General features: G+C 49.7%; 1 protein-coding gene across 1 annotated transcript in view; it reads left to right on the top strand.

The window, feature by feature from the left end:
* Window positions 1–269: 269 nt before the first annotated feature.
* The window catches only part of LOC147113758 (ran-binding protein 17-like), an 815149-nt gene continuing 802225 nt past the window's right edge, over window positions 270–13193 (top strand). The window contains exons 1-2 of the mRNA XM_085995069.1: window positions 270–331; window positions 933–1037. Coding sequence (XP_085851195.1) covers window positions 284–331; window positions 933–1037 — 153 coding nt within the window. The 5' untranslated portion in view covers window positions 270–283. The remainder of the gene's footprint in view (window positions 332–932; window positions 1038–13193) is intronic.

The raw sequence follows: 13193 nt of genomic DNA, 5'->3' as shown, positions 1-13193 counted from the left end.
AGCAAGGATGCTCTATATCAACAATACATTATATCTTGATTTGCCATGTCTAAAAATAATGCTATTCTGTTATTACAAATGTCAGCTGTGTGACATCCAACAATTGCGGCAGAATAGTGGCCGCTTACTTCTTATGTTATGAGATTTCTAAGTAACCATTTTATACAGCCATGTGACCGCATCAGGTATTCTCTTCCTGCTCCTTTGAGTTGTTAAGACTAAAATTAATTCACTGTATTTAAACAATGTTTTATTGTCTGTTTAGGGCAGTGTGGAGCACTGTATGATTGGCGTGATGATCTTGTCTGAACTTACACTTGAAATGAACGTGGTACGTACGCATCCCTCATGCTAACTTGCGTGTTTTTAGGAGTTACTAGCCGACCTCCCGTGGCGTTGCACATGATGTGTCAAGACCAAATGCACTATTCAAGTCGAGCAAGTTAGCAGTAATTGGACTAAGATGGGGGTGCAGGTAGGGCAGAAGTGGAGGTGGGGGGAGAATAAGGAAACAGTTGACAAATTGGCTTTAGATAAGGCCTGAAAGAGCAGGAGGAAGAGAACAATTACAGCATAACAAATTTTTTCTCCAGTAACAATATCAAGTATTTTGATACATTTTGTTAGATTTTTGTATCTTATCAAGACAATGATGCTGCTGCAGTTGGGATTAATGCACCCCTTGCACAGTGAGATACTGCTTCCAGCAAAGTCAAACAGGGATCAGGAGTGTTCCTCATGGGGACGAGTTGTTCCTGTGCACCCCTTTGCATCAAGTTTCACACTCACATGACAAAGATCTAGGACCTACTCACTTACCCACTCTGGCCAGAGGAAGGAGAGAAAATATTTTCAGATTTAAAAAAAATTGGGTCAAATGAACTCAGAATTCAAGTATCGGCGGAATTGATTCTGTGCACATTGTATCGCAGGCTGATTCAACAAGACCACTAGCCAAGCACCGAAAAATAGCTACCTCGTTTCGTGACGTGTGTTTACGAGAAATCTTCACACTGGCCTGTACCCTGCTGAGGGAGGTAAGACAATATTTAGTCTAGCAACCAAGGGGAAAAACTTAATTGGGAAAGCATTTTGTTGGTACATTGGAGCACCATGCACTAATACCATACACTTACTTATTACACTTGGCTGTAGGCCCAAGATTAAATACATTACATAGGATATACAGCACAGAAGATATTTGGTTTTCGTTGGAGCATAACACTGCAATGTTTTGTTAGCTTTAAACCAGTATGGTTTCACCGAGCATCCAACAGCCACAGCTAAGTTAACTGAAACAATAAAGTTTGCAACACTTAATATGTGATTGAGAGTTTGTTTAGGAGCACTTGTGAGCTGAATAATGGTAGCTTGGTAGAGGAATTTGTTAGAAAAATATTCTTGCCCACAAATGAATGCGGGCCTGTTTCTGCCCCCTCCCCTAAACACGGAGTTTACTTTCTTTAGCTTATAATATTTCTTGAGTGTGTCTGTAATGTTTAAAATATCCCCCAAACCAATAATTATAGGGAAAATGCTATGCTGACCAGTAACTGAAAAGCAACCAGTTCCTCCTGCTGGTTTAATTTTATCCTCTAATTTCCAAAATGGAGATCTGCAAAGAAAGAGAAGGAAAAGCTATTGAGAGCTAACTGGCTTTAAGGCACTAAGAAATGATTTGGAGGGAGCATACTCACTGCACAATATTATAAATAAATAAGATAAAATGACATTACAGGAGACTTTTTTTTATCCGGCATGGACGGGACCGACGTGGTGCCGGTTCATCAAAAATTCCGGATAACCGAACGCTATAGTAAAAAATACGGAGCTGAGAGCTCCGTATAAAGCAACAAACCCTGTTGCTTGCTTCAAAACAATGGCCACAAGTTACAAGCGTCTCTGTAGCTTAGCAACAGCTGCAGCCACACCCTTGCACAGCAACACATGGAGGAAGGCAAGTAATAAAAGTTACCTGAACCTACTCCTGAATTTTGCCGGTTAACTGAGATTTCCGGTTATTTAGGTGCCGGTAAATTGAAAGTTTCCTGTAATAGCCTAATCAAGATATTGGGTGTAATTTTAATTTTGGGCGATTAGTGTAAAACTGACGATATTGAATTAACTGCCCGTTATACACCTAGGGTTCCCAACCCTCGTTTCCAAGAATTGTGGGTTCCACCCACGAGTGCTACCTCCAGCAGCCCGGGATGCGATTTACATTTCCCGCTGCAGTGCCCCACCCCATTCAGTGGCGTCACCGACCACCGCTGTAGAGAGCTGAGACTGGCTGGAGTGCAGTCAGGAAGGGTTGGAGAGTTGGAAAATGGGGGTTTCAGCATTCGGGGGGAGTCTCAGCAATTGGGGGCTTTAATATTGGCAAGTCTCTGAAATCGGGGGTCTCTTAAATCCAGGGTACTTGAAATTGGGGGGTGGGGCAGCTCGATAGTAGGGTGAAGAAAAGGAGGAGAGAGGGAACTGGAGAATGGGGGCTCGGGGAGAGATGGACACTGTGGAATGGGGGCTTGAGCGGAGGGATGGAGACTGGGGAATGGGTGCTCGGGGAGAGATGGAGACTGGGAATGGGGGCTCGGGGAGAGATGGAGACTGGGAATGGGGGCTCGGGGAGAGATGGAGACTAGGAATGGGCCTCGGGGAGAGTTGGAGACTGGGGAATGGGGGCTCGGGGAGAGATGGAGATTGGGAATGGGGGCTCGGGGAGAGATGGAGACTGGGAATGGGGGCTCGGGGAGAGATGGAGACTGGGGAATGGGGGCTCGGGGAGAGATGGGGAATGGGTGCTCGGAGAGATGGAGACTGGGGAATGGGTGCTCGGAGAGGTGGAGACTGGGGAATGGGTGCTTGGAGAGATGGAGACTGGGAATGGGGGCTCGGGGAGAGATGGAGACTGGGATTGGGGGCTCGGGGAGAGATGGAGACTGGGGAATGGGTGCTCGGGGAGAGATGGAGACCAGGAATGGGCCTTGGGGAGAGATGGAGACGAGGAATGGGCCTCGGGGAGAGATGGAGACTAGGAATGGGCCTCGGGGAGAGGTGGAGAATGGGAATGGGCCTCGGGGAGAGATGGAGAATGGGAATGGGCCTCGGGGAGAATGGGAATGGGCCTTGGGGAGAGATGGAGACTGGGAATGGGCCTCGGGGAGAGATGGAGACTGGGGAATGGGTGCTCGGGGAGAGATGGAGATTGGGGAATGGGTGCTCGGGGAGAGATGGAGACTGGGGAATGGGGGCTCGGGGAGAGATGGAGACTGGGGAATGGGGGCTCGGGGAGAGATGGAGACTGGGAATGGACCTCTTGAGCGATGGAGACTGGGAATGGCCTCGGGAGAGATAGAGACTGGGAAATGGGAGCTTGAGGGGAAGTGGAGACTGGGGAATAGAGGCTGGGGGAGAGATGGATACTGGGGAATGGGGACTCTGGAGAGTTGGTAACTGGGGAATGGGGGCTCGAGCAGAAGGATGGGGATTGGAGGCTCGGGGCGTGAGGGAAACTGGGGAATGGGGGCTCTGGGGTCGATGCGGAATGGGGGCTCAGAGGGGAGAGTGCAACGCTAGGGAATGGGGGCAGATGGAGACTGGGGAGTGGGTGCACGGGGGTGGGATGGAGATGGGAATGGGGCTTGGGGGAGGGATGGTGACTGGGGAATGGGGTCTTGGGGAGAGATGGAGACTGGGGAATGGGGGCTCGGGGAGAGATGGAGACTGGGGAATGGGTGCTCGGGGAGAGATGGAGACTGGGGAATGGGCCTCGGGGAGAGATGGAGACTAGGAATGGGTCTCGGGGAGAGATGGAGACTGGGGAATGGGCCTCGGGGAGAGATGGAGACTAGGAATGGGTCTCGGGGAGAGATGGAGACTAGGAATGGGTGCTCGGGGAGAGATGGAGACTGGGGAATGGGTGCTCGGGGAGAGATGGAGACTGGGGAATGGGTGCTCGGGGAGAGATGGAGACTGGGGAATGGGTGCTTGGGGAGAGATGGAGACTGGGAATGGGCCTCGGGGAGAGATGGAGGCTGGGGAGTGGGTGCATGGAGGTGGGATGGAGACTGGGGAATGGGGCTTGGGGGAGGGATGGAGACTGGGGAATGGGTGCTCGGGGAGAGATGGGGAATGGGTGCTCGGGGAGAGATGGAGACTGGGGAATGCGCCTCGGGGAGAGATGGAGACTGGGGAATGGGTGCTCGGGGAGAGATGGAGACTGGGAACGGGCCTCGGGGAGAGATGGAGACTGGGGAGTGGGTGCACGGAGGTGGGATGGAGACTGGGGAATGGGGCTTGGGGGAGGGATGGAGACTGGGGAATGGGCCTCGGGGAGAGATGGAGACTGGGAATGGGCCTCGGGGAGAGATGGAGACTGGGGAATGGGTGCTCAGGGAGAGGTGGAGACTGGGGAATGGGGGCTCGGGGAGAGATGGAGACTGGGGAATGGGGGCTCGGGGAGAGATGGGGAATGGGGGCTCGGGGAGAGATGGAGACTGGGAATGGACCTCGGAGAGAGATGGAGACTGGGAATGAACCTCGGGGAGAGATGGAGACTGGGAATGGGCCTCGGGAGTGATGGAGACTGGCGAATGGGCCTCGGGGAGAATGGGAATGGGCCTCGGGGAGAGATGGAGACTGGGAATGGGCCTCGGGGAGAGATGGAGACTGGGGAATGGGTGCTCGGGGAGAGATGGAGACTGGGGAATGGGGGTTCGGGGAGAGATGGAGACTGGGGAATGGGGGCTCGGGGAGAGATGGAGACTGGGGAATGGGGGCTCGGGGAGAGATGGAGACTGGGGAATGGGTGCTCGGGGAGAGATGGAGACTGGGGAATGGGTGCTCGGGGAGAGATGGAGTCTGGGAATGGGCCTCGGGGAGAGATGGAGACTGGGGTGTGGGTGCACGGAGGTGGGATGGAGACTGGGGAATGGGTGCTCGGGGAGAGATGGAGACTGGTGAATGGGGCTTGGGGGAGGGATGGAGACTGGGGAATGGGTGCTCGGGGAGAGATGGAGACTGGGGAATGGGTGCTCGGGGAGAGATGGAGACTGGGGAATGCGCCTCGGGGAGAGATGGAGACTGGGGAATGGGTGCTCGGGGAGAGATGGAGACTGGGAATGGGCCTCGGGGAGAGATGGAGACTGGGGAGTGGGTGCACGGAGGTGGGATGGAGACTGGGGAATGGGGCTTGGGGGAGGGATGGAGACTGGGGAATGGGTACTCGGGGGGAGATGGAGACTGGGGAATGGGTGCTCGGGGAGAGATGGAGACTGGGGAATGGGCCTCGGGGAGAGATGGAGACTAGGAATGGGTCTCGGGGAGAGATGGAGACTGGGAATGGGCCTCGGGGAGAGATGGAGACTGGGAATGGGCCTCGGGGAGAGATGGAGACTGGGGAATGGGTGCTCAGGGAGTGGTGGAGACTGGGGAATGGGGGCTCGGGGAGAGATGGAGACTGGGGAATGGGGGCTCGGGGAGAGATGGGGAATGGGGGCTCGGGGAGAGATGGAGACTGGGAATGGATCTCGGAGAGAGATGGAGACTGGGAATGAACCTCGGGGAGAGATGGAGACTGGGAATGGGCCTCGGGAGTGATGGAGACTGGCGAATGGGGGCTCGGGGAGAGATGGAGACTGGGAATGGGCCTCGGGGAGAGATGGAGACTGGGAATGGGCTTCGTGAGAGATGGAGACTGGGGAATGGGAGCTTGAGGGGAGATGGAGACTGGGGAATAGGGGCTGGGGGAGAGATGGATACGGGGGAATGGGGACTCTGGACAGTTGGTAACTGGGGAATGGGGGCTCGAGCGGAAGGATGGGGATTGGAGGCTCGGGGCGAGAGGGAAACTGGGGAATGGGGGCTCTGGGGTAGATGCGGAATGGGGGCTCGGGAGAGTGCAACACTAGGGAATGGGGGCTTGGGGGCAGATGGAGACTGGGGAATGGGTGCACGGAGGTGGAATGGAGACTGGGGAATGGGGCTTGGGGGAGGGATGGAGACTGGGGAATATGGGCTCCAGGAGAGATGGAGACTGGGGAATATGGGCTCTAGGAGAGATGGAGACTGGGGAATGGGGCTCAGGGAGAGATGGAGATTGGAGAATGGGGGCTCGGGGAGATATGGAGATTGGGAAATGGGGTGGGCTTGGGGCCCAGCATTTCCTGCAGAGCTGGGAGCAGCAGCAACAAGGTGGTGAGTGGGAGCAGCATTGAGAGAAGAGCAACCAGTAAAAGGGTAAATATTTGAAAAGGAGGAATATAAAATGATCTGGTGGGGGAATGTGGTTACAGGGGAAAGCGCCAGCACCGGGGACCGAATGGCCTCCTCCTGTGCTGTAATTTCGATAATTCTATGAAAACCCTCCTTTATCAACTCTGAGCTCAGGGAGTGTTTAAGAAATGCTGATGCTGAGCTGAGTTCAGGACGATGTGCCCTCTGAGAAGTGCCCACCACCCTTTGTGCGAGATCTCGGTTTGGTTCAGGTCGGCCTGTGCCAAGTACAGATTAACTCTGACTGTGGTTCCCAGTTCAGAGTTGTGACCTTCATACGGAACCGGGGTCCAAGGAGATGGGGAGAGAGATCGGACCTGTCAAAAGTGTCCGACGGGGGAGCTTGACAGCACCTTCTGTAGTGCAGGGGGATTCTGGCTATGGCTTCAGGATAAATATCAGTGGGTTACAGGATTACTTCTAGTTACAGTTAGGATATGGGGCATTACACCTATTACTATCAGTGAGTTATTGTATGACTGTTGGTTATGAGGGGAATCTTGAGTGTTACCACTATTACTATTAGTTATCAGAGCAATTTCAGTGAGTTGCCATTAGTTAATGGTGGAATCAAAGTTCTTCCCACCTCTGGTTTTCTCTCTGTGAATTGCTCCCCAGCCCTTGTTTTTTCCTCTCTTGCCCGCCCTCGGTTTTTCCCCTCTCGCCCGCCCTCGGTTTTTCCCCTCTCGCCCGCCCTCGGTTTTTCCCCTCTCGCCCGCCCTCGGTTTTTCCCCTCTCGCCCGCCCTCGGTTTTTCCCTCCATTATTGGGTAAATGCAATAACATTTATAGAAGTCATGTGATCAGATGTCACGTCGGCAGAATGTCACGTGATCAAAAAAAAGAGATTTAATAGTTTATAAGCAAGTGATGAAGAAGAGTGGGAGGAAAGAACAAAAGGGAAAGTCCGTGATATGGTGTAGGGCAGGAGCAATTAAATGGCAAAAGGGATGATGGTGCAAGACAGAAGTGGTGGTAATGGGACAACAAAGGAAAAAAAGAGTCCAAAGGAGGTGTAAATGGCAACGGCAGAAAAATTACCAGCCCCTGCTGTCCGAGAAAATGGGAACGATGGTTATGATCTGAAGTTGTTGAATTCAGTGTTGAGGCTGGAAGATTGTAAATTGGCATCCCACTCCCACTCTGAATTCTCTGTCCTCAACCTCCTACACTGTTCCAATGGAGCTCACTACAAGCTTGAGGAACAGCGGGAATGGTAACATAGTGGTTATGTTACTGGACTAGTAACCCAGAGGCCTGAGCTAATGATCCAGGGACGTGAGTTTAAATTCAGTTAATGAAATAAATCTGGAGTAAAAAGCTAGTACAGGAAACTTTGTGCTATCCGGCACCGACGGGACCGAGCTGTTGCCGTTCCCTCAAAACTGCCGGACACACCAGCGTTAATTTTGAAGCATACGGAGCTTTTCATCTCTGTATCTGACAACAAACACTGTTGCTTAGCAACAGCTTCTAAACAGTTGGCCTGTACCTTGGCAGCATCTCTCTGAAGCTGTTGCTAAGCTACAGAGACTTTGCAGAGCCTGACTGTTGAAAAAAAAGCCACGAGAAGAAAAAAAACCTAACAAAACTGTAATGATCAGTAACCTGTCATTCTAGAATGGTACACTAGGTGGAGCTGTATGTTGCTGTATGTTTAGCTGTATGTATATAAGAGTGGACTACCCACGATGCACTAGGCTACCCACAAGGCAGTAGTCAAGATGGAATCTGTACAGAAGTCCACATGGCATGAATAAAGTGACTAGCTAGAAGCTAGCTGTTCATAATGAAAACGACTAGTTATTAATGAACATAACATGGTACCAGGATTGGTAAAATCTGCTGAATATTGTGAAACGCGACATGGAGAATTTGAAGCCACCGGAGGGTTTGAAACTCACTGGGAATGTCGACTGCAATTGGCAGACTTTCAAACAACGATTCGAACTCTACATTGCTGCCATCGGTTCGGTACGATGCCAGCCGCAAGGAAAATAGCGTTGCTGCTCACGGTTGCAGGCCCGCAAGCGATAGAGGTATTTAATACATTTGTATTTAAGCAAGAGGAGGACAGAGAAAAACTGGAAGATGTGCTAAAGAAGTTTGATACACATTGTTCTCCCAAAAAGAATGAAACCTATGAGAGATACGTGTTCCGTTCACGGACACAGCAGCAAAATGAGACTTTTGATAGCTTTGTGACCGATCTGAAACTGAAAGCACAGACATGTAATTTCTCTGATCTGAAATCATCCATGATTCGTGACCAGATTGTGTTTGATATTCATGATAAGGTCAGGGAACGTCTGTTGAGAGAAACCGAACTAACATTGGAGAATGCTGTGAAAATATGCCAAGCCAGTGAGCTAGCTCAAAAGCACGCGAAGACTTTCAGTGAAATTAATAATAATGCGATTGTAGTAAGTGATAGTGCTGCTGTCGGTGCTGTGTCCTACAAGGGGAAGAAACGTGGGCAGAACAGAAATGAAAAGCAATCGGAGGAAGGAATTTTTAATTATAAACGCTGTGGTTGCAAACACCAGACACGAAAATGCCCAGCATTTGGGAAAATGTGCACAAAATGTCATGGAAAGAATCACTTTGCCAAACAATGCTTTTCAAAAGTAAAAACAAAGAAAGGGCAACAAGTCCAAGTCAATGTGATTGAGGACACTGATTTAAGTGAGACATTTTCTGTAGGAATGGTGTCATGTGACAATATAGAAAAGGATACAGAAAATGTGCAGCCCTCAGGAATGGACAATGCTGAACATAAAGTTAATGCAGTAAAAGAGGACAAATGGATGATCCCACTGCAGGTAAATGGAGCATTAGTTACATTGAAACTAGACACTGGGGCAAAAGCAAACTTAATCAGTATGAGTGACATTAAAAACATGAAAGAAAAGCCCAAAATACAGAAAAAGTCAGTACTACTGAAGAACTATAATGGACAGAAAATAGATGGCTTATGTGTATGCAGACTTAAAGTGACAGTCAAAGACAAAGTGCATCATCTCATGTTTTCTGTTGTGGCTGAAGGACTTGATTCACTACTAGGTGACAAAGCTTGTGAGGACTTAGAACTGGTCAAGAGAGTCTACCGTATAAACTGTGTCATAAGCAGACCAGATGACTCGGTGGATTCTGTAGTGAGTAATTTCCAGGATGTGTTCAAAGGATTTGGAGTTCTACCATTCACTTACAAGATCCAGCTAAAGGAGGATGCTCAGCCGGTGGTACATGCTCCACGGAGAGTTCCAGCACCCCTGCGTGACCGGCTCAAGAAAGAACTGGACAGAATGACCACACTAGGAGTCATCAGGAAAGTCGAAGAGCCAACAGACTGGGTTAACTCCATGGTATGTGTAAAGAAAAAGAACAATGATCTAAGAATATGCATGGATCCAAAGGACTTAATTGCAAACATAAAACGTGAACACTACCAGATTCCCAAGCGAGAAGAAATCACCAGTGAAATGTCAGGTGCCAGATACTTCACAAAGCTCGATGCCTCACAAGGATTTTGGCAACTAAAACTGGATGAAGAAAGCACCAAATACTGTACCTTCAACACACCATTTGGCAGGTATTGTTTCCTCAGAATGCCTTTCGGGATAATATCTGCATCTGAAATCTTTCATAGAGCGATGGAACACATAATTGAAGGTCTGAAAGGAGTTCGGGTTTATGTTGATGACATCATCATCTGGGGCTCCACACTGAAAGAACACAATGAGAGACTGACTAAAGTGCTACAGAGCATACGCCGGAATGGACTGAAGCTCAACAAAGCCAAGTGTCAGTTTGGCGTCCAGGAAGTCACTTTCCTAGGAGATAATCTATCTGGCAAAGGAATAGAGCCAGATATGGAAAAAGTAAACGCCATACTCAACATGCCCCGACCCACTGACAAAGGAGGAGTGCTACGCATCATGGAGATGATAAACTTCATTGGAAAGTTCATTCCTAACTTGTCAGCCAAGACAGCCTGTCTGCGAGACCTGCTACGTAAAAGAAATAAGTTCGCATGGACAGAAAGACATGAACAAGAGTGGATGAACCTCAAAACAGTGCTGACAACCACACCTGTACTCACCTTCTTTGACCCAGCAAAGAGAATCAAAGTGTCAACGGATGCATCAAAAGATGGCCTAGGTGCAGTCTTGCTACAAGCAGAGGGTGAAGATTGGAAGCCTGTTGCCTATGCCTCCAGGTCTATGACTGATTCCGAGTGTCGATACGCCCAGATTGAAAAGGAATGTCTAGGCTTGGTAGTTGGACTAGAAAAGTTTCATGGCTACATATATGGACTTCCCACCTTCACAGTTGAGACAGACCACTGCCCACTGGTTGCCATCATAAAAAAAATCTGAATGAGATGTCTCCAAGGATTCAACGACTCATGGTGAAGCTGCAAAGATATGACTTTGAACTGACCTACACACCAGGCAAACACATAGTGTTAGCAGATGCACTATCCCGAGCACCCACAATGAGTCATGTGAGCTCTACTGAAGAAGACGTGGATGTTTATGTGAGTATGGTCACTGCTGCGCTGCCCGTGTCAGACACAAAATCAAAGCAAATAGCAGAAGAAACAGTAAAAGATACAGTATTACAAACAGTAATAGAGAACATTCATCATGGTTGGCCAAAAGGTTCCTGTCCAAAGTACTATCACATCAGGTCAGAGTTGAGTGTCGCAAGTGGACTATTACTAAAACAGAACAGAATAGTCATTCCACAGGCTCTACGTCAAGACATTCTCAAAAGGATTCATGAGGAACACCTCGGAATTGAAAAATGCAAAAGGAGAGCAAGAGACACTGTTTATTGGCCTGGCATAAATAAGGACATTGAGAACATGATAGGCAAATGGGAGACATGTCAGAAACACCAAAACAAACAAACAAAGGAACCAATGATAGCAGCTGACTTACCAACAGCACCATGGCAAAAGGTTGGTATGGACCTTTTTCATTTGAATGGTAAAGAATATCTAATAGTGATTGACTACTATTCTAACTATAGGAGTGGCCCTGAGAGTCCTCAACATTGACTCCGGACCCCATGAAGCCTCATGGCTTCAGCTCAAGCATGGGCAAGGAATCCTCCTGCTGATTACCATCTACCGCCCTCCCTCAGCTGATGAATCAGTACTCCTCCATGTTGAACATCACTTGGAAGAAGCGCTGAGTGTAGCAAGGGCCAAATGTACTCTGTGGGGGACTTCAATGTCCATCACCAAGTGTGGCTCGCCAGCACCACTACTGACCAAGCTGGCCGAGTCCTGAAAGGCATAGCTGCCAGTCTGGGCCTGCGACAGGTGGTGAGGGAACCAAAACGAGGGAAATACCTACTTGACCTCGTCTTCGCAAATCTACCTGTCGCAGATGTATCTGTCCATGACGGCATTGATAGCAGTGACCACCGCACAGTCATTGTGGAGATGAAGCCCCGTCTCCACACTGAGGACACCCTCTATCGTGTTGTGTGGTACTACCACCATGCTAAATGGGATAGATTCAGAACAGATGTAGCAGCTCAAAACTGGGCATCCATGAGGCGCTGTGGGCCATCAGCAGCAGCAGAATTGTATTCCACCACAATCTGGAACCTCATGGTCCGGCATATCCCTCACTCTATCATTACCATCAAGCCAGGGGACCAACCTTGGTTCAATAGGAGTATAGAAGAGCATGCCAGGAGCAGCTCCAGGCATACCTAAAAATGAGGTGCCAACCTGCGGAAGCTGCAACACAGGACTCAGATGCATGCTAAAAAGTGGAAGCAGCATGGTATAGAAAGAGCTAAGCGATCCCACAATCAATTGATCAGATCAAAGCTCTGCTGTCCTGCCACGTCCAGTCATGAATGGTGGTGGACCATTAAATAACTAACTGGAGGAGACTCCATGAATATCCCCATCCTCAATGATGGTGGAGCCCAGCACGTGAGTGCAAAAGACAAAGCTGAAGTGTTTGCAACCATCATCCAGAAGTGCCGAGTGGGTGATCCATATCGGCCTCCTCCTGAGGTTCCCACCATCACAGAAGCCGGTCTTCAGCCAATTCGATTCCTTCCACGTGATATCAAGAAACGACTGAGCGCACTGGATACAGCAAAAGCTATGAGCCCCGACAACATCCAGCTGTCGTGCTGAAGACTTGTGCTCCAGCACTAGCCGCGCCTCTAGCCAAGCTGTTTTAGTACAGCTACAACAGTGGCATCTATCCGACAATGTGGAAAAACTGCCCAGGTATGTCGGGACAAATCCAATCTGGCCAATTACCACCCATCAGTCTAATCTCACTCATCAGCAAAGTGATGGAAGGTGTCGTCGACAGTGCTATCAAACGGCACTTACCAATAATTTGCTCGCTGATGCCCTGTTTGGGTTCCACCGGGACCACTTAGTTCCAGACCACATTACAGTCTTGGTCCAAACATGGACAAAGGAGCAGAATTCCAGAGGTGAGGGGACAGTGACTGCCCTTGACACCAAGGCAGCATTTGACCGTGTGGCGCATCAAGGAGCCCTAGTAAAACTGAAACATGGGAATCAGGGATGGGGGGAATTCTCTACTGGCTGCAGTCATACCTAGCACAAACGAAGATGGTTGTGGTGGTTGGAGGGCAATCATCACAGCCCCAGGACATTGCTGCAGTAGTTGCTCAGGGCAGTGTTCTCAGCCCAACTATCAGCTGCTTCATCAATTACCTTCCCTCCAACATAAGGTCAGAAGTGGGGATGTTCGCTGATGACTGTACAGTGTTCAGTGCCATTCACAACTCCTCAGATAATGAAGCAGTCCATGCCCGCAGCAAAGGCTATGGGCCCAGACAATATCCCGCCTGTCGTGCTGAAGACTTGTGCTCCAGAACTAGCCGCACCTCTAGCCAAGCTGTTCCAGT

Source organism: Somniosus microcephalus, chromosome 8, assembly GCF_052327205.1.
Source record: "Somniosus microcephalus isolate GS21.2 chromosome 8, FLI_Smic_1.0, whole genome shotgun sequence".
NCBI lineage: Eukaryota > Metazoa > Chordata > Chondrichthyes > Squaliformes > Somniosidae > Somniosus > Somniosus microcephalus.
Note: the sequence above shows the minus strand (reverse complement) of the source record. Positions and strands in the feature narration are given on the sequence as shown.